Source organism: Xiphias gladius, chromosome 3 (genome assembly GCF_016859285.1).
Source record: "Xiphias gladius isolate SHS-SW01 ecotype Sanya breed wild chromosome 3, ASM1685928v1, whole genome shotgun sequence".
NCBI lineage: Eukaryota > Metazoa > Chordata > Actinopteri > Istiophoriformes > Xiphiidae > Xiphias > Xiphias gladius.
In genome coordinates this window covers 17317209-17336918 of record NC_053402.1, presented here as the reverse complement: position 1 = coordinate 17336918, position 19710 = coordinate 17317209, and the positions used below count along the sequence as shown (strand labels likewise).

The 19710-nt window shown below is 40.3% G+C and overlaps 3 protein-coding genes across 3 annotated transcripts; all 3 read right to left on the bottom strand.

Moving 5' to 3' along the window:
• Window positions 1–3: 3 nt before the first annotated feature.
• Window positions 4–10638, bottom strand: tyk2 (tyrosine kinase 2). The gene is made up of 24 exons (XM_040158996.1): window positions 10516–10638; window positions 9724–9926; window positions 9472–9595; window positions 9248–9380; window positions 8967–9130; window positions 8224–8602; window positions 7937–8122; window positions 7453–7610; window positions 7244–7361; window positions 6952–7135; window positions 6676–6794; window positions 6416–6583; window positions 6172–6259; window positions 5805–5932; window positions 3744–3879; window positions 2971–3122; window positions 2706–2856; window positions 2506–2597; window positions 2233–2422; window positions 1805–1923; window positions 1185–1357; window positions 951–1068; window positions 720–830; window positions 4–621 (listed from the first exon to the last, which is right to left on the bottom strand). The coding sequence occupies exons 2-24, from the start codon at window positions 9905–9907 to the stop codon at window positions 478–480; spliced, it is 3519 nt and encodes a 1172-aa protein (XP_040014930.1). The 5' UTR covers window positions 9908–9926; window positions 10516–10638; the 3' UTR covers window positions 4–477.
• Window positions 10639–12252: 1614 nt separating this feature from the next.
• LOC120788492 (hsp90 co-chaperone Cdc37) lies at window positions 12253–16490 on the bottom strand. Its single transcript, XM_040124371.1, has 8 exons — window positions 16085–16490; window positions 15550–15831; window positions 14797–14902; window positions 14579–14694; window positions 14239–14361; window positions 13325–13507; window positions 13160–13231; window positions 12253–12912 (listed from the first exon to the last, which is right to left on the bottom strand). Exons 1-8 carry the CDS (start codon window positions 16190–16192, stop codon window positions 12772–12774), a joined length of 1131 nt encoding a protein of 376 aa, XP_039980305.1. The 5' UTR covers window positions 16193–16490; the 3' UTR covers window positions 12253–12771.
• Window positions 16491–17622: 1132 nt separating this feature from the next.
• cmc4 (C-x(9)-C motif containing 4 homolog (S. cerevisiae)) lies at window positions 17623–19458 on the bottom strand. Its single transcript, XM_040156702.1, has 3 exons — window positions 19324–19458; window positions 19187–19246; window positions 17623–19093 (listed from the first exon to the last, which is right to left on the bottom strand). Exons 2-3 carry the CDS (start codon window positions 19242–19244, stop codon window positions 18963–18965), a joined length of 189 nt encoding a protein of 62 aa, XP_040012636.1. The 5' UTR covers window positions 19245–19246; window positions 19324–19458; the 3' UTR covers window positions 17623–18962.
• Between the last annotated feature and the right edge of the window lie 252 nt (window positions 19459–19710).

The following is a 19710-nucleotide window of genomic DNA, read 5'->3' as shown; positions in this document are numbered from 1 at the left end:
CATCGGTCTGTTTCAGTCTTTAAAGAAAGGACGTGAAAAATGGTTTATTAGATTTTGAATTTGTTCTTTTAGTTTATACAAAATAAAATGTAAAGTTAACATACACTGAAAAATGTACAGAAATTAAACATATAATGACAGATAGTAATCTTTTTACCTTACAGACCTTTTTTAATACTTACTGTGATAGATGCAAACTTATAAGTTTTTATAGACAAAAGCTGACTACCAAAAACCATCGCCTTTCCCTATGAAGTCCAGCTCATCAAGCAGGAAGTAAATACATAAACATCCATTGAGTTTATTATGATGTTATTATCACATATGAGAGGATAGCAGTGTGCTTTTATCAAAAAGAAGCCTATAAAGACATAAATGTAAATGGAGGTGGCAACACACTAGTGGCTATCCTGTAATATATGGTTGCCATAGTGACAGAGTGATGAAATGTAGACAAGAAGATCTTCAATGAGTTCATCAGCAAATCTGAGCCAGGGAAAAGTTTATACTTGACTGCCAGTCATATGTTCGTCGAATAGCATCCAACTTTTCAATGAGGGATCTGAATGATGGCCGTTGTGCGGGCTCTGCAGCCCAACACTGTTCCATCAACATTTTCACCTGTTGGTTAAAAAAAAAAGAAAAAAGAAAAAAGGTCATTTTGAAAACTCATCAGGCTGACAAAATGTCAATTTTCTTTAATGAACATGTAATGTTACCTCATGTGGGCATTCTTTGGGACAAGGCAATCGCAGCTGTTTCTCCAACAGTTTAATGAGTACCAACACAGTCATCTGCCCTTGGGTTGCCTCCATCATTTCAAAGAACTTCTACAAAACACAAAAGTGTACATTGTACATTAAACAAAGGGATTCCAAATATACTTGATTAGACTCACATGAAAACGTATGCAGTCTTAAGCTTCTTTTAATAGACCAGAGATGACGTACAGTTGGAGGGCTTTGGCGTTGGTCACAGCGGGTAAGGATCTCATACAAAGTAACACCAAAAGACCAAATGTCAGACGAAAAGGAAAATTTACTCTCCTTCAGGCATTCAATGGCATACCTATACAGTACGAAAAATACAGTTTAGAGGTCAAGGTCATGGAACAAAATACTTAAATACTTAAAAAACCAAAAACAAACAAAAAATAAAAAAAACTTAGTGCTGAATGGACTCACCAGAACACCGGACTGTCCCCATCCTCACGGACACGATAGTAGATTTCGCCTTCAGGGATGTATTTCGTCAGGCCAAAGTCTCCAATCTTCACCAAACCGTCATTTTCCACTAAGACGTTACGGGCAGCTAGGTCTCGATGGATGTATCGTTTTGAGTGTAAGTACTCCATCCCCTTTAAAACGGATTGAAAAGACAGATAAAAACTACAGAGAAGGGGCCAAAGTGGATTTCAAACCAAAAACTTAAGTATAAAATGTAAATTCAATCAAAAAATAATAATTTTACAATGTCAAGCCTGGCTTGAAGTTAACAGACTAAAAAAGATGCAAACGTCACTGGTGTGACAAACACTATGCTGAGTGATTATTTCCTTATTAAAAGACAATACAGAGAAACCTCGAGTGCTACAAAATGAAATTAATGCATAATATGATGGATTATCTACTCCAGGCAATTGTATTGTAGGCAGTGTATAGAAAATTCCTGATGCACATCTTCTTCTGAAGGAAGCAAAGCAAAACCAGACATCTGTGAAGTTTGCACACAGCACCAACAATATTATGAGATCAAGCAAAAATGTTGATGGTTAGCACAAACTACAAAAACCACCAAAACTCACCTGACAGATCTGCTGAGCAAACATGAGGCACTGGGGCATACCCAGTTTACGCTTGGGAAGGTACTCTCGCAGACTCCCCAGAGGAAGGTACTCCATTATTAGCTGCACCACTTGTCCTCCTGTCAATGGAGAATGTAGCAGTGCTTTTATCCTCCCATTTCGATTATTTTTCAAAAGACAAGCATAACCTGCTGCCTATCCTGGTTCTGAAGGAGCTGTGGTGCTCAGCATGGTGTGTGTTGAAAGCTCAAAATATTTGACATGTAATGGAAACAGTGTTGCACTTTGACAAGATTTTCAATATTTACAGAGGAACAGCAGGGATCAAAAAAAAAAAAATCAATTCCCTGAATCATTCACTGAGCAGGGCAACGCTATACAATTCAATAAACATATTTGAAGCAGACAGAAGACAGCTTAGGACTCACCCAGTTCTGTACAACAGCCCTTGTACTTGACAATGTTGCTGTGATAAAGAGACTTCAGGATCTCAATCTCCTTCATCCAGCCATCAGGCACATGACCATTCTCTTGTTTCAAAGCCTTCACTGCCACGCGCTCTCCAGTCCCATCGTTGGCTGGGTCATACAGGTAGAGAGTCACCTTTCCAAAGTGACCCTGGAGACGGAACAATAAGCTGTGGACTACACTCTAACATACAGGTAAGAGAAAAATACTGGTGATTTGCTACTAGAACTCACCTCTCCCAAGTCCCGAATCTCTTTCAGATAGCGTTTATGGAACACGCTAGGGTCCGTGTCAGGGAGAGTTTCGCTGGGAGATATATCAGGATCTGTGTGTAGAAAAAAAAAAACTCAGAGGTCCATTATATGCAGTAAGAAAGGTTGAAAGACAAAAAAAAAAAAAAAAAAAAGTAGTGTGAGGGTAAGTAAAAACCCACTTTTGATCATGATTTCTGTGAGCTCTCTGAGCACAGTGCGGAACGAAGGCCTCTCCACAGGCTCGTAGGTCAAACACATGCTGATGAAGCTGGCCAGTTCCTGGGAGGATGGTTCAGCTAAGCGGCCCTTTTGCTGATAGAAGCGCTCTTTCTGTTGGGGGGGGGTTCTTGTGTTACAATTAGAAGTTACAAGGATAAAATGGGCAGGTGAAGCTTGTAGCTGTTGGAAGGGAAAGAGAGATTAAAAGCTACAGTATGGGCTTACCTTTGACAATGCACTGCCACTCATGGGAACATCGCCGTTGTTGCAGATTTCGAGCAGTGTGACACCAAAGCTCCACTGATCAGCTGCATTGCCGATTGGTGCACCGCTGTCGACACACTCGGGGGCAATCCACGGGATACGCTCAAGACGCTCTGTGCAGAATAGCAATAATAAAAATGACAGAAGATACATTTATCATGAAAAGTTGATCTGAAGCTCCAGGTGCTCTAATTGAACTCCACACGACAGCATAATTTAGTTTGAGAAAACTGAACAAATGTTTACACAAGCTGGTGAAAAACTTTTTGTTGCTCCCATTTTATCTTAAAATGAGCTTAAGTCAATAAATACTAAGCGTTTTATACCAAAAAAGTACCCAAAGAATCTACAAATGTGGTTTTCTATGTGCATTTAATCTCAGCAGCTGCAAAAACAGCGGTACTTAATGATATTGCTCTACTTTGCTCTGAGGGGAACCTCTCTCATACACTCCGTAGAGCACTAACCAAGGGTGGTTTAAATAACACCTCTGAGCTTGTTTGAGAAAAATTATTTCATTTCAGACAGCTTTAAATGAAAAATTGTGAGGTATTACTACAAGAAAACAGGAAATAGGTCACAGGAAATGGTCTGGTTGAAGGTTCCTGTTCCCCAAAACTGATTAAAATGCGGCGGAGCAGTACACAACATACAAAAAACCTGAAGCTGACTGAGTTGGGAGACACTCTTGTCAGGTGGAGTTATTTTGTGTAAAGTGAGTTGCTGGTACTGACCTTCCCGTGAAAGCACACTCAGGGCAATTCCTGGGTCACTCAGCTTGATAAAAGGAATAGTACCATGCTCAAGGCCTCGCCTTGCCACCAGAATGTTCTTGGCACAGACATTTCCATGAACCAGCCGTTTGGTCTCCTACAATAATGAAAATGGTACTGGTATTAACCATTTGGGATGCAGAGTGACATTTAAATGAGTGTAATACGAACTATTACAGCTATTAGTCATTGGGAAAAAACAGACTTGAGTTGCACTTATCTTAAAGATTGACCTGATAATAAGATTACACTGACATGAAAAAGTTTGGCCCTCCCCGGCCAGAATTTCTGTTATTGTGAATAGCTAAGCGAGTAAAAGATGACCTGATTTCCAAAAGGCATGAGGTTAAGGATGATACATTTATTCAATATTTTGAGCATAATTACTTTTTTATTTCGATCCTTTACAGTTCCAAAATAAGAAAAAAGGAAAAGGGTCAGGAACAAAGGTTTGGTAACCCTGCATGATAAGTACCTAGTACCACCCTCTTTGGCAAGTATCACAACTTGTAAATGCCTTTCGTAGTCAGCTAAGAGTCTCTTGGTCCTTGTTTGGGGGGATTTTCACCAGTTCTTCCTGCAAAAGGCTTCTAGCTCTGTGAGATTCTTGGGCCGTCTTGCATGCACTGCTCTTTTAGGTCTTTCAACAGATTATCGATGATGTTTAGGTAGGGAGACTGAAGCTCATGGCAAAGCCTTCCGCTTGCGTCTCTTGAGGTAGGCCATTGTGGATTTTGCGCTGTGTTTATGGTCATTATCCTGTTGTAGAGGCCATCCTTGTTTCATCTTCAGCTTTTTTTGCAGACAGTGGGATGTTTGCTCCCAGAATTTGCTGGTATTTAATTGAATCCATGCTTCCCTCTATTAGTGAAATGTTCACTGTAACACCATGATTGATCCATCTGTGCTTAACAGTTGGTGAGTTGTTCTTTTCATGAAATGTTTTTTTTTTGTCTTTTTTCTCCAAACAAAACCTTTGCTCATTATGGCCAAAAATTTCTAACTTGATCAGTCAGGAGGGCTTGTTTCAAAAATGCATCAGTTTGTTTAGATGTTCCATTGCAAACTTCTGATGCTGAATTTTGTGGTGAGGACGCAGGAACGGTTTTCTTCTGATGACTCTTCCATGAAGGTCATATTTGTGCAGGTGCCGCTGCACAGTAGAACAGTGCACCAGTACTCCAGAGTATGCTAAATCTTCCTGAAGGCCTTTTACAGTCTAATGGGGGTTTGATTTGCCTTTCTTACAATCCTACAAGCGGTTCTCTGAGAGGTTTCTTGGTCTTCCAGACCTCAACTTGACCTCCAGCGTTCTTGTTAACTGCCATTTCTTAATTTCTTAATTACTTTAGGAACTGAGGAAACAGCTACCTGAAGACACTTTACTATCTTCTTATAGCCTTCTCTTGCTTAGTGGGCATCAGTTCTTTTAATTTCAGAGTGCTAGGCAGCTGCTTAGAGGAGCCCACGGCTGCTTATTGTTGGAACAAGGTTTGGGGAGTCAGAGGGGACAAATCTCTTTGGGTACCCAAACTTTAGTATGGTGTTCCTTTCTGTTTTTCCACTGTAAAATTGTAAAGAAAAATAAAATAAACTAAAAACAATACACTTATCTTGCTTAAAATGGTGATGCATCTTTAAACTTTGTGCCTTTTGGAGATCAATTCATCTTCTACTCACTCAACTATTCAGTGTAACGGAAATTTTGACCAACGCTGCCCAAACTTTTTCATGCCACTGTGTTTCATTTCCTGAATGCAGCAGCTCAATCTCTTGGTGTCCAGTTGAAAAGCTACACTACTTGCTTCTGTAATTCAAAATATTTTACCCACTTGCCTGATTGTAAAGTGTAACACTATTTGGAGCTAAACTGTACAACCCACTTCTTACTTCACTTCATTCAGTTCATTTTAATGACCACTAAACTGTATGGTCATTCAAGCGTGTTGTACTGAATTACAGTATGTGGCATTCAAAAAAACAAACAAAAAAAAAAAAAAACAAAGTAATGTTTGAACTCACAAGATAGCTGAGTGCACTGGCGAGCTGTTTTGCGACAATAAATTTCCACTGAGGAGTCACTGATGCCTTTTCTCTGCGAAGGAAAACATCCAAAGGCCCAAACTCCACAAATTCTTCCACCATAATGTCTGCAAAGGTAGGAACACGTCTGAGAAGTCACATCTCTGCTATGGCCACAAGCAAAATGTAATCAAGTAGGTTCCTCTTTAAAACAGAACAGATTGAATGTGGATTTGCATTTGCTTCATGGTTCACTTGGCACTGGAATTATAAATTTGACTATAAACAATGATCATATTGGAGATGGCAAAGAATAAGGAAGTAACAAGCCGAAAAGTAGAACTGAGGGTGGAGGTTTTGCGCTTACTTTCAGATCCTTTGACAGACACACCGTGCACAAACACCAGATGACTGTGGGACACCTGGCTCATGAGACTTGCAGTTTCAAAAAATGCCTAAGAAAGACAGAGGAAGGAATATTCTAATAGCAAGCATTGAATATGTGAGGATACTAGTTAGACTTGTTAACATCTGTTTGGATTTGATAAACTACCAGTATTATTCTTTTGAGCGAGTTTTATTACCGTTAATGCAAAGATCACGAGACTTACTAGTGCAATATCTTTATGGCTTTGGTCTAGAATCTTGAGAACCACTCGGATCCCTTTGCGGTCAGCGAAGTTGTTATTGAACTCGTCATCATCGTCGTCTCCTTGCCCCCGCACCAGAAGACGGCCTGAATAGATGTTAGTTCTGGTCCCACGGCCCAGATGCTGTTCCTGTTTGTAGACACAACAACCCACCCTGTCAGTAACTACGCTTGTCAGGTGAAACCGGCTATCCTATGGAGGTGGCAAGTGGGTCTCATCACCTGTACAATCTCTCTGTCCTTAATCTGGTGGAAGCGTAGCTGGGTCATGTTCAGGGACAAGGAGTCAGTGTGATCTTGGTGATCGACACCTTGCCTCATCACCAGAAGGTTAGATTGCTCTACATCACACAAACAAACATTGAAAAACCCATGGAATAAACCTAAATATCCCACAATGAAGCAATTGAGACACAGGATAACTTCAAAATACACTGGAGGATTTGGGCATAAAGCAGCAAAACATTTTTAGAATAGAGATGTCCAATTAATACAAACCTGCTTGTCTTGGCAAACAGCACTTTTTGACAGTAAAGCTGTCTGATCCAGACTTGAGTACAAAGGTCTTGAGGCTGTCTGTGAGCTCCTTCACACTGGAGAATTCTCGGTCCCAGCCCTCCAGACAGAACACTGAACCCTGCTGCTGAATCCGAAACTGCTTGTGGCTTGGCGTCGATCCATTCTACGTGCCACAAGAACACATACACACATGTGTACATACAGCAGCTGAAAATTTTCACCACCACTGCACTGCAATAATTCCCAGAGAAGAGAGTGGGTGTGGACTTACATTATTTTTGTTTAGCACTGCTAGGATGATGCGGCGATAGTCAAGAGCACTCCAACGTACAAGGAAAGCTCCCTCCTCTGCTGCCTCCTTTTTCAGCTTCAGCAGCACAAAATCATCGCTGGAAACACACCAGAGTTGTGATATGATGCACCATGTCCCTTTATAGCCTGTTTGTGTCTGTATGTGCATGTGTAAGAGCAAAGACTCACTGCATAGGCCCATGGAGTCCATTTGCTTCACTTAGCACTACCCTTGGGGGAGCCACTTCATGACAAAGATAGTGGTGGGCGTCTGCAGTCAGCCGGTAGTATCCATCCAGGAGGGAGATGAAGGAATGGGCCTCCTGGCTTGAGTTCATCTGAACCTCCTACGTATACATACAGAAACACCACTAGCTTACAATCAGAGCTCCCACCTACAGACATATACAAATTCAAAACATAATATCATGCCCGAAGTGTACCAAAACCCAAAGCACTTGTAGTCACACACATATAGAATTGGAGGATATATGAGAGTCAAGGCACCCGTGCTTACTGTACATTATATACAGACACTTTAGAGACTGAACAATGTGACCAGTAGAATGACTAATATACAGTATATCAATTGGACTAATACATCACAAGCACATTTACCAATTAAATTGATGTACTGAGGCTTTTACATAAAAGGGCAAACAAGTACTCTCACCATGCAGTGATTGTCCTGAGTGCTAATGCACACATTAGCTCCAGTAATGGCTATGTGAGTTATTTCAGGGAAATCACAGAAGGTGGTCAGCTTGTTGGGAGTGTTCACATTTGGCTGGCTGGGCTGGTGTTTTGTTTTCCTCATGTAGGTCATGTGGTCATTCCTGAGGTACGTGTTTGCCTGCGCCTAGGTAAAAAGACTGAATGAATAAAAATTCTGCACTAGCAGAATACACAACATGTCACGGAATTAGTCCGTCAGAAGCTTGAAATTGCATTGTAACAAACCTTCTGAACGGACACCTTCCTCCATTGAATCCCCTTGGTGCCAGACACCATTATTTCATGTGTGGCGGGAGCTGTGAAGTTGTCTTTTGAGACACCCTGTGCATGGGTGGTGTTGGAGTAAGGGCTACTTCCATCCCCATCCTGCCTCAGCTCCAGGTGGGATACAGGGAAGGTCTCTGTGCCAAAACGTGGGGCCAAGTGTTCGAGAGTAGAGATGTACTTATACATGATCTCCTGGGTGCCCAGCCGGCCCTTATCCACAGTGTGCTGCTGGAAGGTCCGCACAAAGTCTGCAAACACCCGTTGGATCCTGATTTTAGTCAGGAAGTTGTCTTTGGAAATGTGTTTGGAGAAAGACCTTGGAATGCAGCCTAGGAAGCTGAAAAAAAAAAGAAAAAAAAAAAAAGAGAGATATGTTAATGTTACCTGGATCCAGTGATTAAATTAGATAAGGAGATGCTTTAGTGATCCAGGAGAGAAACTGGATTGTCACAGCAGCAGAAAATGGGATAGAAATAACAGTACAAAACAAGCACGACCCACATAAAATGAGACAAATACATATCTATCATCACAACACAACAGACTATTTCACATCTTTTTTGACAAATTTACAGATTTAAGTGCAATTAGTCATTGTTACTTATTCACAACTTTAGCCTTACAGATGATTCAAAGGCCAGTTAACAGTTTAGAAAGCATATGGCTTGACCCTAAAATATGCACTTGTTCAAAGTAATTACCTGACTTTCTCGGCAACGTCTTGTAAGGTACAGCCTGTCTGCATTGCTTGGTGTGAGAGGTGAAGCACAGCCATCCCCAAGCTCTCATTTTTGAAGCGACTTAGCTCCTCCTCCGACTGAACGTCTTCCATCTGCACTACTTCATTCACAAATTCGTATTTGGCCTTTTGGAAACACAGGAGGCGAAGAGGTTAGGCATTGTAATATTTTGAGCACCACAAATACAGTATGTGCACCCAGTGAATATGGAGTAGACCAAAAGTATTATGTTAAATACAAACCTGAGAGAATAAATACTCCAAGGATGTGATTTCAAGCAGAGGGGAACCCCCCTGATCTGTCCCAGATCTGAGACGATAACGGGACACAGTTGGCTGCTCCTCATTTAGTCCGTGCCAATTCCGGAAGTAAAACCTAAGTACAAGGAAACCAGAAAACCTTAGTGAGTATGCTGAGTGTGTACCATCTACCTTCCTAATGCAGTGTTATACAAAAACAGACTAACCTCATACAATAGTGAAGTACTAGGCTGGAGTTCTCCTCCAGACTGAAAATATGGTTTGGACTGTACCATAAGTGTGATTGTGGGTTGTAGAGAGCAAACAACACATGGCACAGCGGTGTTATCCCTGTGGAATAAACACTGAGGGTAAACAAACGTGCCACTGACAGGCCAAAATACAACACGAAAAGAAACAGGCACACTGCTTTCATTTTGGTCAGTGTAGGTGTAATTTGGTCAAGTTGTCCTCCTCACCTACAGCCTCAGCAGCTGAGATGCACAGCTCCTCTGCTGTGACCTCTCCACTTGTGTTGGACAAATATCTCTCCCCTTCCTTTGTCCAGAAGAGGAAAACATGGATGCCTTGACCCTGGGGAGGTTCACTCTGGCCTGGACATGCCCCTGGCCTTGAACGCTTGGGCCACCTAATTCTAGACATGGTGGGAAAAGCTAACTCACTGACACACAAACACAAACACACACACACACACACACACACACACACACACACACACACACACACCAATGTTAATCACAGTATATGAATGTTAATCGGCTGTTGTACTGGCTGGAATCACGTACGCATTAAGGCCTACGTCAACACAAACGCAATTTTAAAGCGACACCTTCCGATTTTCTGAAATAACATATTCGGTATTTTCTAATTTTACACGCTGATTAGTAAAAATTAAAATCATTTAAAAGAATTGGTAAATTGAAAAATGACAAAAAAATAAATAGAATTAATTTTTAAAAACACGACATCGGGTAATCGGGTCAATTTTTCTAAAGGCCTTCCGGGGATTACACACTGGTTAACTTATTGTTTACGTTACATACCACTTTACAGCTCTTTATAGAATAGCTACAACTTTATCATTTCTATATATAAATATACCCAACACACACTGACTGCGTCACCTAGTTGCTCAAAAACAAAAACATTTGACAATGTATCCGATGCCACTGACAAGGAAACATATGACTAAACATTGTTATAGGCATATCCGTAAACTCAGCAACGTGTATGACAAGCAAGTATCTTACCATTTAACGGCAAGTTTGTGACGATGTTACATGAAAATATGTCTCGGCAAGAGTAACTGAAAATCCGGATTTGTAATCTTGTATGCGTACTCCCCACCCCCCCCCCCACGTCGTCGTCTACTTCCTCGGATTCTCACGAATTGTGTGCGACGACTGACTGCCGCTTCCCGAAACCATCGAGGCCACGCCCTCCTGCGGGTACACGCACGCGCACAGGGGCTGACCTTTCAAAATAAACGTCCGGCCGCCAACGGCTCAAGATTTACTCCATAGTCCTCTACCCTATGGCTTGTGGCTGTGTCTTGTAGAGAAGCTCAGTGTCAGAATCTAGTTTTAAAACTTGAATAGTTTGAGTTTATATTTGTTGCTCATTTGTTGTAAAGTTGTGTTTTATCAAACTACTTTCATTTTTTTTCTGTCAAGTAATTAACGCGCAGAAAACCCTGGGTAATGTCATATTATTCCATCATACGAGGCTACAACCAACAATATTTTCAACACAAATGAGGCCTGTCTAAAAACGCAACAATCAAACCAAAGTCAAATTAAAAAACCTTCCACAAGCAGGCCTGATAGACAGCTTCATATTGTCGTGCAGGTCTACTGTTCATCACTAGATGTCATGATTTTATCATTTCAACTGGTCATTTTTCTTGTGTTGTTTTATGTCAGCTGTTACCTGATATTCCACTATGCAGCTGCAATTCAGAGGCCTCATCCCCACCTACATATGGTGGTTATTTCAGGACGTCCTCAGCCACCTTTGTCAGTGTAGAGTATAATTTCAATGGGATTTCGTTTGTTCTGCCTTTTTTCACACTAACTGGAGGTTCAACTCTCCTTCATCGTTTAGTTCGCTTGCAATGAAAGGTAGACCTGGTATCACAATCAGGTGCTTCCAGTGTTTTGTCACATACAGAAATCTCACACAAAAACTCAGGAATATTTTTTTCCCAACAATGGCTTCTGGCAGTGTACACTGACTAGTTTTATTATGTGATTTCCAAGATAATCAAATAACGCCTTTGTTAAAAACTGTTGGTCAATAATTTATTCCTTATAGAATCAGCTCTGATCAAGGACTACACAGTCATCAGCTGTGACATGAAGGAAAATTCCAACTAAGCACTCTCACCTTCAAAATAAAAGCACTGGAAGTTAAAGTATAGAATCCAACCCCACCTACCTGACACTTTCGGGTACTGTGTCACATAAGTTTAGAGGCCCGTGTGAGCAATCATTCTTTAAGACCTATATGGTCTCTTCTATTCACTTAAATGGGATTCTAATTTGGTAAAGATGGAAACAAGTGTGGTCCATCTGAGCCGTCAATCATCCCCCAAGACCTACGAGGACTCACTTAGGTCTCCTAGGTCTCCATTTTTGCGCAAACGGTTATGCCATATAAAGCTACATTATGAGTGGAGCCAGTGTGAGCAATCATTCTCAGGCCTGAAATGAACTACTTTATGTGCTTAATATTGGTTGTCTTTTAATGTATATCATCATATCTATTAACCTTCTGTACCACTGTATCTCTATGTAGAGAAAATGTCATTTATAAATATCAACTGCTTCTTTAGAAAACCCATGAACACATACATTCACTCCATATTAAAAAGTAGTGGTTACCACCACCACTACAGGTCTCACAGATGGATTATTTTCTTTTGATTCTCATATGACTCACATTTTTGATCTCTTGTCAGCCTCAGATATAACCACAACACCTTGATCTTGAGTAGCTGGGTATAATTCAACCTTTAGTTAAGCAAGTTTGTAGAAAATGTCACTTTGGGGAAATAACCATCTGAATACATTGGTCTCTCAAAACCTGAAAGTCAAACAAAAATCTTGAATTTGGAAAATCACAAAATATATATATTATATGCAGAACCTGGAAATGTGTAGAATGTTTTCAACTATGCATCAACACAAATGAAGCAGGCAGGCACGTGTGTCCACATACACACCCAATCAACACGTGGATACAAAGAAATGTAAGAATACAACTTTAGTGATGTCCAAACAAATAAAAGACCTAAACAGAAGCAGCAGTTTATTTTCCAAGCAGGAGTTACTGATGCAATGTAGTTGCGTAGGTAAGTGAACCCTAATCCCTTAAATCTAAGCTAAATATTTTCGAGAAGTAATTTCATTTTTCCTCGAATGGCAAACTAGTCATACACACAGTGGAGTTGCAATACAGTGGGTGAGTACATTTGAATAACCAACAAATCATAGGATTAACATTGGTCATTCCTTCTTAGTTTCTTCCTGCTCCTGTTTCACCTCCTCATAGGTAGCATCTTCCTCTTTTTCATCCCCATCATCGGTCTTGGAGTTGGGGACCCAGAGCCCAGAGTCTATGCACCTCTTCATATGAGTCTTCGCCTCCTAAATTGCGTGTAAAAAAAACAACAACAAACAAACAAAACAAACAAACAAACAAACAAACAAAAAACCCCACATTTATTAACTGACCAAAATAGGACAAAATACACTTGTGAATCAGATAACTATACATTTACATAACTGAAATATGATTCCTAAGAGACTTTATCTGTCAATACACTATTAGTCAAAACGCAGTCTGCTGTTTATTACAGAAAAAGAAACTGTAGGCATCAAAAAAGAAACATACCGTTGGGTCCATTTTGCTGATAACATCTTGTAACATTTGGATGTCCTTCTCATCAAAGCATTTCTGCATCTCCTGCAATTAAGAACATACTGTGTGAGGCATTAAAAATGTACAAGAGAGAATGAAAAGAGAGTCCTGAGGCTTCTTGAAAACAAACGAACTTACCAGTGGCAGAGACTCATATACTTCAACAGGATCTAGCCCCCCAGGTCCCAGGCGTTTTTGTCGTTCCTCTTCCTCATACTCCTTCATGGCCTTTTCTATGCGGATCTTCGCCCTGCCACGAACCCGGTCCTTAAATGACTCCAGCTCATCATTGAAAGCGTCCTGGTACTGCTGATCTGCTGTCTGTGAGGGGACACATACACACAATTAGTATTTGCATTTATTAGGGTGTTTTCCAACTCTGGAACTTTCCCAAGGGGCCGAGAACCTTTTGAGAAACTCAGGAATTTAACTTGCTTTTCACCCAGAGGAAGAACTAAATTTAGCTCCTGTGCAAATGCTCCAGGTGTAGAGAAAAAGTCCCTGCTCCTATGGTAGTACTTTCTGATGTTTCAGAAACTACTGGGGCACAAGAAAGAGGGAGAGGGAGGGAGGAAGAGGGAAAGGCGCTTGAGCGAGCTCACAACTGAATGAAAGAGAGGGAGCACTATAAGAGAACAAAGCAAGTGAATGAGAAGAAAAGAAATAACCATGGAGACAGGTGCTCTAGGGCTTCAGTCTACATGTCTTGTTTTCTTTTATTCATTACATCCGAACTAAAACATCAGAGTCAAACAATAATAAATACAAAGAACAAGATGACTCTTTGTTATTTCCTCATGTGTGAAAATTGAAAATTGCATTTCAAACGGTGTTGCTGTTTTTAATCCATCGTCGAATTTACTTGCCTCATTTTCACATTTCTTCAGATGTGGTGGAAATGCAAAGAATAATGTGGAACAGTGACTTACATTCCTACTTAAGTTTCTGAGTTTAGTTCCTCTGGTTCAATTTGTCCGTGTACATTTTTGGTCTAAAAAGGGGGCTATAAGTTATTTCATTAGATTTTGGAGCATGAAAACACACTTAATCACCTTAATCTTGGCGAAAAATTGACGAAAGCACCCGCGGGGATCCACCTTCAGGCTTTTCGCCAACTCTAGAATGAACTGCATGACGATGGTCTGATGAGCCACTTGCTCCATCAGTGCATGTTTCTACAAAAGAAGGAAACATTTTTAGAATAGTGTACATATTTTAACCTACACAATGGCTGTTTAAAGAATATAGGCTGTGCCAAATAAAGAGGATCCCTGAATTACACTCCATTTAAATATCTTCCAAATATCTTAACATATATACAATGTATGGAATACGAGTGCTCTTAAAAGACAACAGTGGAAAAAAAAAGAACTTTTTTTTCTTAATGTTTACCTCCTCAACTTCAAGGTCAATGCACATGATGACCAGGTAGTTGGCGGTCTCTTCACATACTAGATCAGGGTTGTCAGAGAGGTACTTCTGGCTGTCATCCCAACGTCGCAACATGCCTGTGGTAAAGACAGCAATGATGGACCATCATTACTTTCAAATACCAATACTTCGTAACATGCAGTAAATAACAATTGTTAATGAAGGTCAGTCATTCTTACCAAAATGTTTGATCTGCTTCTCATTTTTTTCGACGAATGTTTTATGCTTTTGCTCTTTCTCTTCTTCAGTCTCTTCATTAGATTCAGCTTTGACATTAACTATGCTCTATGGATGACAGACGGATGACAGACAGTGACAGAGAATAGTCATTACAGACTATGTTTCTGATACCTTTAGAGAGAATGTCGCAAGAGAAAATAATCAACAGATATGAACATTTTGAAGCCACAGACTTGAACCAAATTCTGTGTAAGATATGAGATAAGAATATGGCTGTTAGAGACTAATTTGACATGAAATGTAACCTTAAATTGGTCCCGGAGTTTTTTAATTTCTCCAATCGCAAATCAATTTCCTAGTCATCAACTAATTAATTTTACTAATAATATTTTAATCATCTGAAAGGGCTAGATACACACCCACTGTACCGTTTTCCTGCTACTGAGAACATGTACCTTGCAAGGGAGCACTTATGAACCTTCATGAATCATTAGGGTTCCCACCAAGGAATATGTATGCCGAATTCCAACTATAAAAGATAAGGCTGGCCTCCTATATCAATTGTAAACAACAAATTCCATCACAAAACCAAAACCAAGAGTCACTGTATCTTAACAATTACTGACTAGTGCTTGTCACTTTTGTAATATTACAATCTTCTACCTCACTTGCTCTCCACAACACACAAAGAGTGGCTCTGGGCTTGGATACTGAACCCATAGTTTACTGGCAGCCCCCTTTATCTGCCTCACCTTGCTGAAACCATCCCTGCTGAGCGTGTCCACGTTCCATGGCATCTTCTTCTCTTCCCGGTTGTGGTCCTCCATCTTCTTCTCCATCTCCCTTTCCTCTTTTCTCAGTTTCTTCTCCTCAGCCTGAGCTTTGCTCAGCTCTGCTTTGGCGTCGTCTGTTGCTGAAATTGTCAGCTCTTGTACTTTCTTTTGTGCCTCTGATAGCTTGCGCCGGCACTCAGTGAGTCCCTTGTTTATTTCTTCACCTTTTTTCTGAAATTCGTCCATTCGCTCCACACGTGCCTGAAGTACAAATATTATAAGATCAGTCACAACCACAGGGACAAGTGTTTTATGGTCAACCATAGTCTTTTACGTATAATTTGCTTTCTCATATCTGGGGCTAACTACCGACTGCAATATCATAATTTTGCACTTATAAGTTATGCAGCACCGAATGAGCATAGGAGACCAGCTAACAACTAACGTCTAAGGTATGTGCGCCAATTGCGCTAAAAAGAAACTGCTTAAAATCATTTGTCGCTTAAAGCTGTACCTGGTGTCTCCATCTGAAAAGGCTGGGTGTGTCGATGTTTGGGTGGGTGTCATCTTCATCGTCTGACACCTCAATATGGTCCCACACGCTGTAGTCTATCCTGGACATGTTGCCACCGAGAACCTAACGCAAACAGCGTTAGCTTGGAATATGACTCGGCTAAGTTCGTGGGCTAAACGAAGCTCACCCGAATTTTGAATCAAAAAAGCATGTAACAAAAGAAGGCTGCACTTTTTCAGAAATGTGTAGTTGTGCTCAGTGCAGCGGCTGGCTGTTTTTAGCCAGCACTAACTCAGATAGAGCTACCTAGCTTGGGTTAGCGAGAGACTGCTACAGACTTCTAGAAAGAATTGCGGCTGCAAATTTCCGTTCGACGTTACTGCGTTGCTGCGTCTCTGCGTCACACGGACGTACGTGACTCCGTAAATTTGCAATACAGCACCACTAACTGCGGCCTCCAAAATGATCACGCAGTCAAACACCTCTTCAACATAGTTTCAATTAAAACTTAACATCATAACCGTCATGAAGGGAGGATTTATTACAAGTATGTTGTATTAGACTGCATTAGTTTCAGTTAGGTGTTCCTATTAAACTACCAACAGAGAGTAATTCTACCAAACAAAATGCTACCTCCAGAGACTAATAAAAAAAAAATATATATATATATATATATATATATATATATATAAGTACACACTTTTCATTCTGTTATTAATGTTCAGAGATACGTACTTTGGTTCTGCAACTACACACAGAAGTTTTGGTCTGACATTCACAAGTTTATTTCACCTTACATCTTTGCTTTTAAACGATGTATTGTTTGATTATCAAAATTTTCCATTACGTTCCTAAGAGATTTTTGTTTGATGATAAATCAAATTTTTGTTCTTGTCAAATACCACAGCCATAAATGTAAATTAACAAAAAGCAAAACCTTTCTTTATTGTTTTAAACATGTATCTATTTGCCTTGAATGTTGAATATTCCTTAACTTTTTGTTTTTCTCTTTTAATGTACCTATTTGATATGTATGCATTGTCTCTAGTTCCCAGGCTCTAAATGTTGTCTGTATGTTGACCATTAACTCATTTAACAGAAGTAAACCTTCATTTTCTGATGACTGACTTCTTCTTCTTCATTTTCGTTTTTAATACTTATTCATTTTCACTTTTTTTCATCTTCTGTTTTCTATGCGTGTGTTTTCCAAAACCTCCCTGGCATATGTTAATATGCTTAACAATGCAGTATTATGAATAAATTCATTATTCTCAAAAAAAGATGCAGTTTTCCGTTCATCAACTATTTAATTAATATTTTATGTTATTATACTAATCTGTTGTTCTTTAGATAGAGGAGAGGATAATATGATTGACAAAACTTATTAATTCTGTTTTTAAAGTTAATGATGAATACACACCTAAATCCAAATAAATTTGACAAGGAATGCAAGGAATTTGCCCTTGAACCACTCCTGGGTGCAAGGGTAAAAACTGTGCATAGTCTTCACACATGTATTTTGTCCTTAAAGACACACTTTTATTTTGAAATGTAGATGGTGAAAAAGACAAGTAATAATCACATAATTAAACGTTAATAGGCCAAATGTCCTGTTTAGGCATCAGCCCAACAAACAAGGGATCAAACAAACCATGCTCAAAGGTAGGCAAACTTTCCAGCACATGATGATACGAAGATGATGATCCATAGTTCCGGTGGCATTTGTGGTGACACTTCAGTTATTTACAGTTATTACATTTTCTCAATTTCATGCCATGATAAGCTCCGCGGGACAACTGTTATGTACATTAACATATACTGTACCGTATGTTTGTTTGAGCTCTGCGAGGAAAAGCTGAGATGGCTTTATCTATAATGTCAAATACCACGTATTATTAAATTAATTTCTCAGGTTTAGCATAGCTTTCCAGTGATTTTTCCTTTGCATATAAAAGTCAGTTTCTTAAAAACTGTATCCGCCATTAGAGATGCCAGGTGATGCCGGTCTATTTGAAACAGACTTGGGCAAGACAGGCAGCGATAACATCGAACAGATCAACTGGGACATCAAAGAATCTTTTCCAACTCTTCTGACAAAACACCAATTTTTATTTTACTCATAATTAAGTGATCCTGTGGAGCAAATCACTTGCATTTGCGTTTGAGAGTAAAATCCAACCGGTGTTTTTAGTCATTCTAGATGACACGACCTCTGCGCAGGTTTAAGATGTGCAGAGCCACAACAGGAAGTGTGTGAGGTCACCAGAGTCAGTGTACTGAAAAGAATGATGACAGTGTCATTTGTCTGGCGAGAGTCCGGGAGATCTGTACATGCCCCTACAGTCCTGAGAAGATTATAATCTCTTTACGTACGGTTTATGGGCGTAATCAACCAGAATAATTTAAAACACCTGTGTGGGTTAACTGTGTACCTCGGCGCTGACATGCACAAACACGTGTGCCTCAGGCTTGACAGCAGGGTGTGGGCACAGTGTCACAAAAAGCTGCAGAAAGCTATTTAGTCGAACTTCCCTTTAATAAACACAACACTGGACAGTTTATATTATAATGTTCCACTTTATGCCGTCATTGTCCCTGAGGGGTATGACATTCTGGACTCGCCAAAAGCAAATATAATTAATAACATGGATAAAGGTTACACTCCATATAATGCAGCTGCACGTATGTGCCTTTCTGCAATGACATTTCGAAATGTCTGCCATGGATTCACATTCTTCCACCTTATGAAACATACAACTCAGTCCACTGTTTGCGCTGTGGCAATACAGACGGAAGTTACTCAGTCTACACGACACTGATACAGTGTTACTCTCTTGACATTATTCCCATCAAGAGCACCCCACGGGGAAGCCATGCGTTACTTTTTCTTCTCCGTGGGTTTTGAGTCTTTGAACCCGGAGCAGCAGATGGATTTTCCCGCCTGGGTCTCACAGCACCGTCGCATCTCCCTGATCACGTCCTCACACATGCTCTCCACGTACCTGTTGGCTGCAAGAAGGGGGGGGGGGGCGTTGAGAGGATAATGTGTGGTTTTCTTTTGACAGCATATCGTCATGGCAATCAGGCGACCGTTGTGTGTACCTTGTAAACACTTTTGAATTGCACATGCTTGCTTTTGACATGGGTCTTTCTGCGGCATGCCTGAAAGAGAAACAAGACGATGACAGTTTCCAGAAATTGTCCACTGATAGTGAACAAGTGTCAAGCTAATCACTCACTCCCACGTCTGTCGGTCCAAGGAACCTGACGTTAGTTATAAGGAGTCAACCCCCGGGCGAAAGGTCCTCAAGGTATTGTTAGCCGCTAATGCCACTTCCTGCTGCGAGGCAGTGTTTTAGTCAGGTGACACGTCGATAGCCAATAAGTTCATCACTGACAAGGTGCAACAGCGACACCCGCCGGTTTACAGCAGACAGTCACCTGACAAATCCGCCTATAAACAAAAAGAATAAATGGCATAAATTTAAAAAGGAAAAAAAAAAAATGGTTTGAACGGAAATTGTTAGAGGTAGTTTTTAATCCAAAAACATTAACATGGATATTTCCTTGTGAGAAATAGCTCTGCTTTACTGTGTACCCACATTTTTTAGCATTGCTTATGTCAT

What these genes read in the sequence shown, in the direction of transcription:
- tyk2 (XM_040158996.1), bottom strand. Translation starts at nt 9,907, where the DNA reads ATGTCTAGAATTAGGTGGCCCAAGCGTTCAAGGCCAGGGGCATGTCCA. An exon ending in CTGTTTGCCAAGACAAGCAG is followed by an intron (nt 6,795 to 6,951) that starts GTTTGTATTAAT and finishes TGTGTGATGTAG; the next exon opens with AGCAATCTAACCTTCTGGTG. An exon ending in CCAGTGCACTCAGCTATCTT is followed by an intron (nt 3,880 to 5,804) that starts GTGAGTTCAAAC and finishes TCATTATTGTAG; the next exon opens with GAGACCAAACGGCTGGTTCA.
- LOC120788492 (XM_040124371.1), bottom strand. Translation starts at nt 16,192, where the DNA reads ATGTCCAGGATAGACTACAGCGTGTGGGACCATATTGAGGTGTCAGAC. An exon ending in TATATGAGTCTCTGCCACTG is followed by an intron (nt 13,232 to 13,324) that starts GTAAGTTCGTTT and finishes TCTTAATTGCAG; the next exon opens with GAGATGCAGAAATGCTTTGA. An exon ending in TCAGCAAAATGGACCCAACG is followed by an intron (nt 12,913 to 13,159) that starts GTATGTTTCTTT and finishes CACGCAATTTAG; the next exon opens with GAGGCGAAGACTCATATGAA.
- cmc4 (XM_040156702.1), bottom strand. Translation starts at nt 19,244, where the DNA reads ATGCCGCAGAAAGACCCATGTCAAAAGCAAGCATGTGCAATTCAAAAG. An exon ending in AATTCAAAAGTGTTTACAAG is followed by an intron (nt 19,094 to 19,186) that starts GTACACACAACG and finishes CCCTTCTTGCAG; the next exon opens with CCAACAGGTACGTGGAGAGC.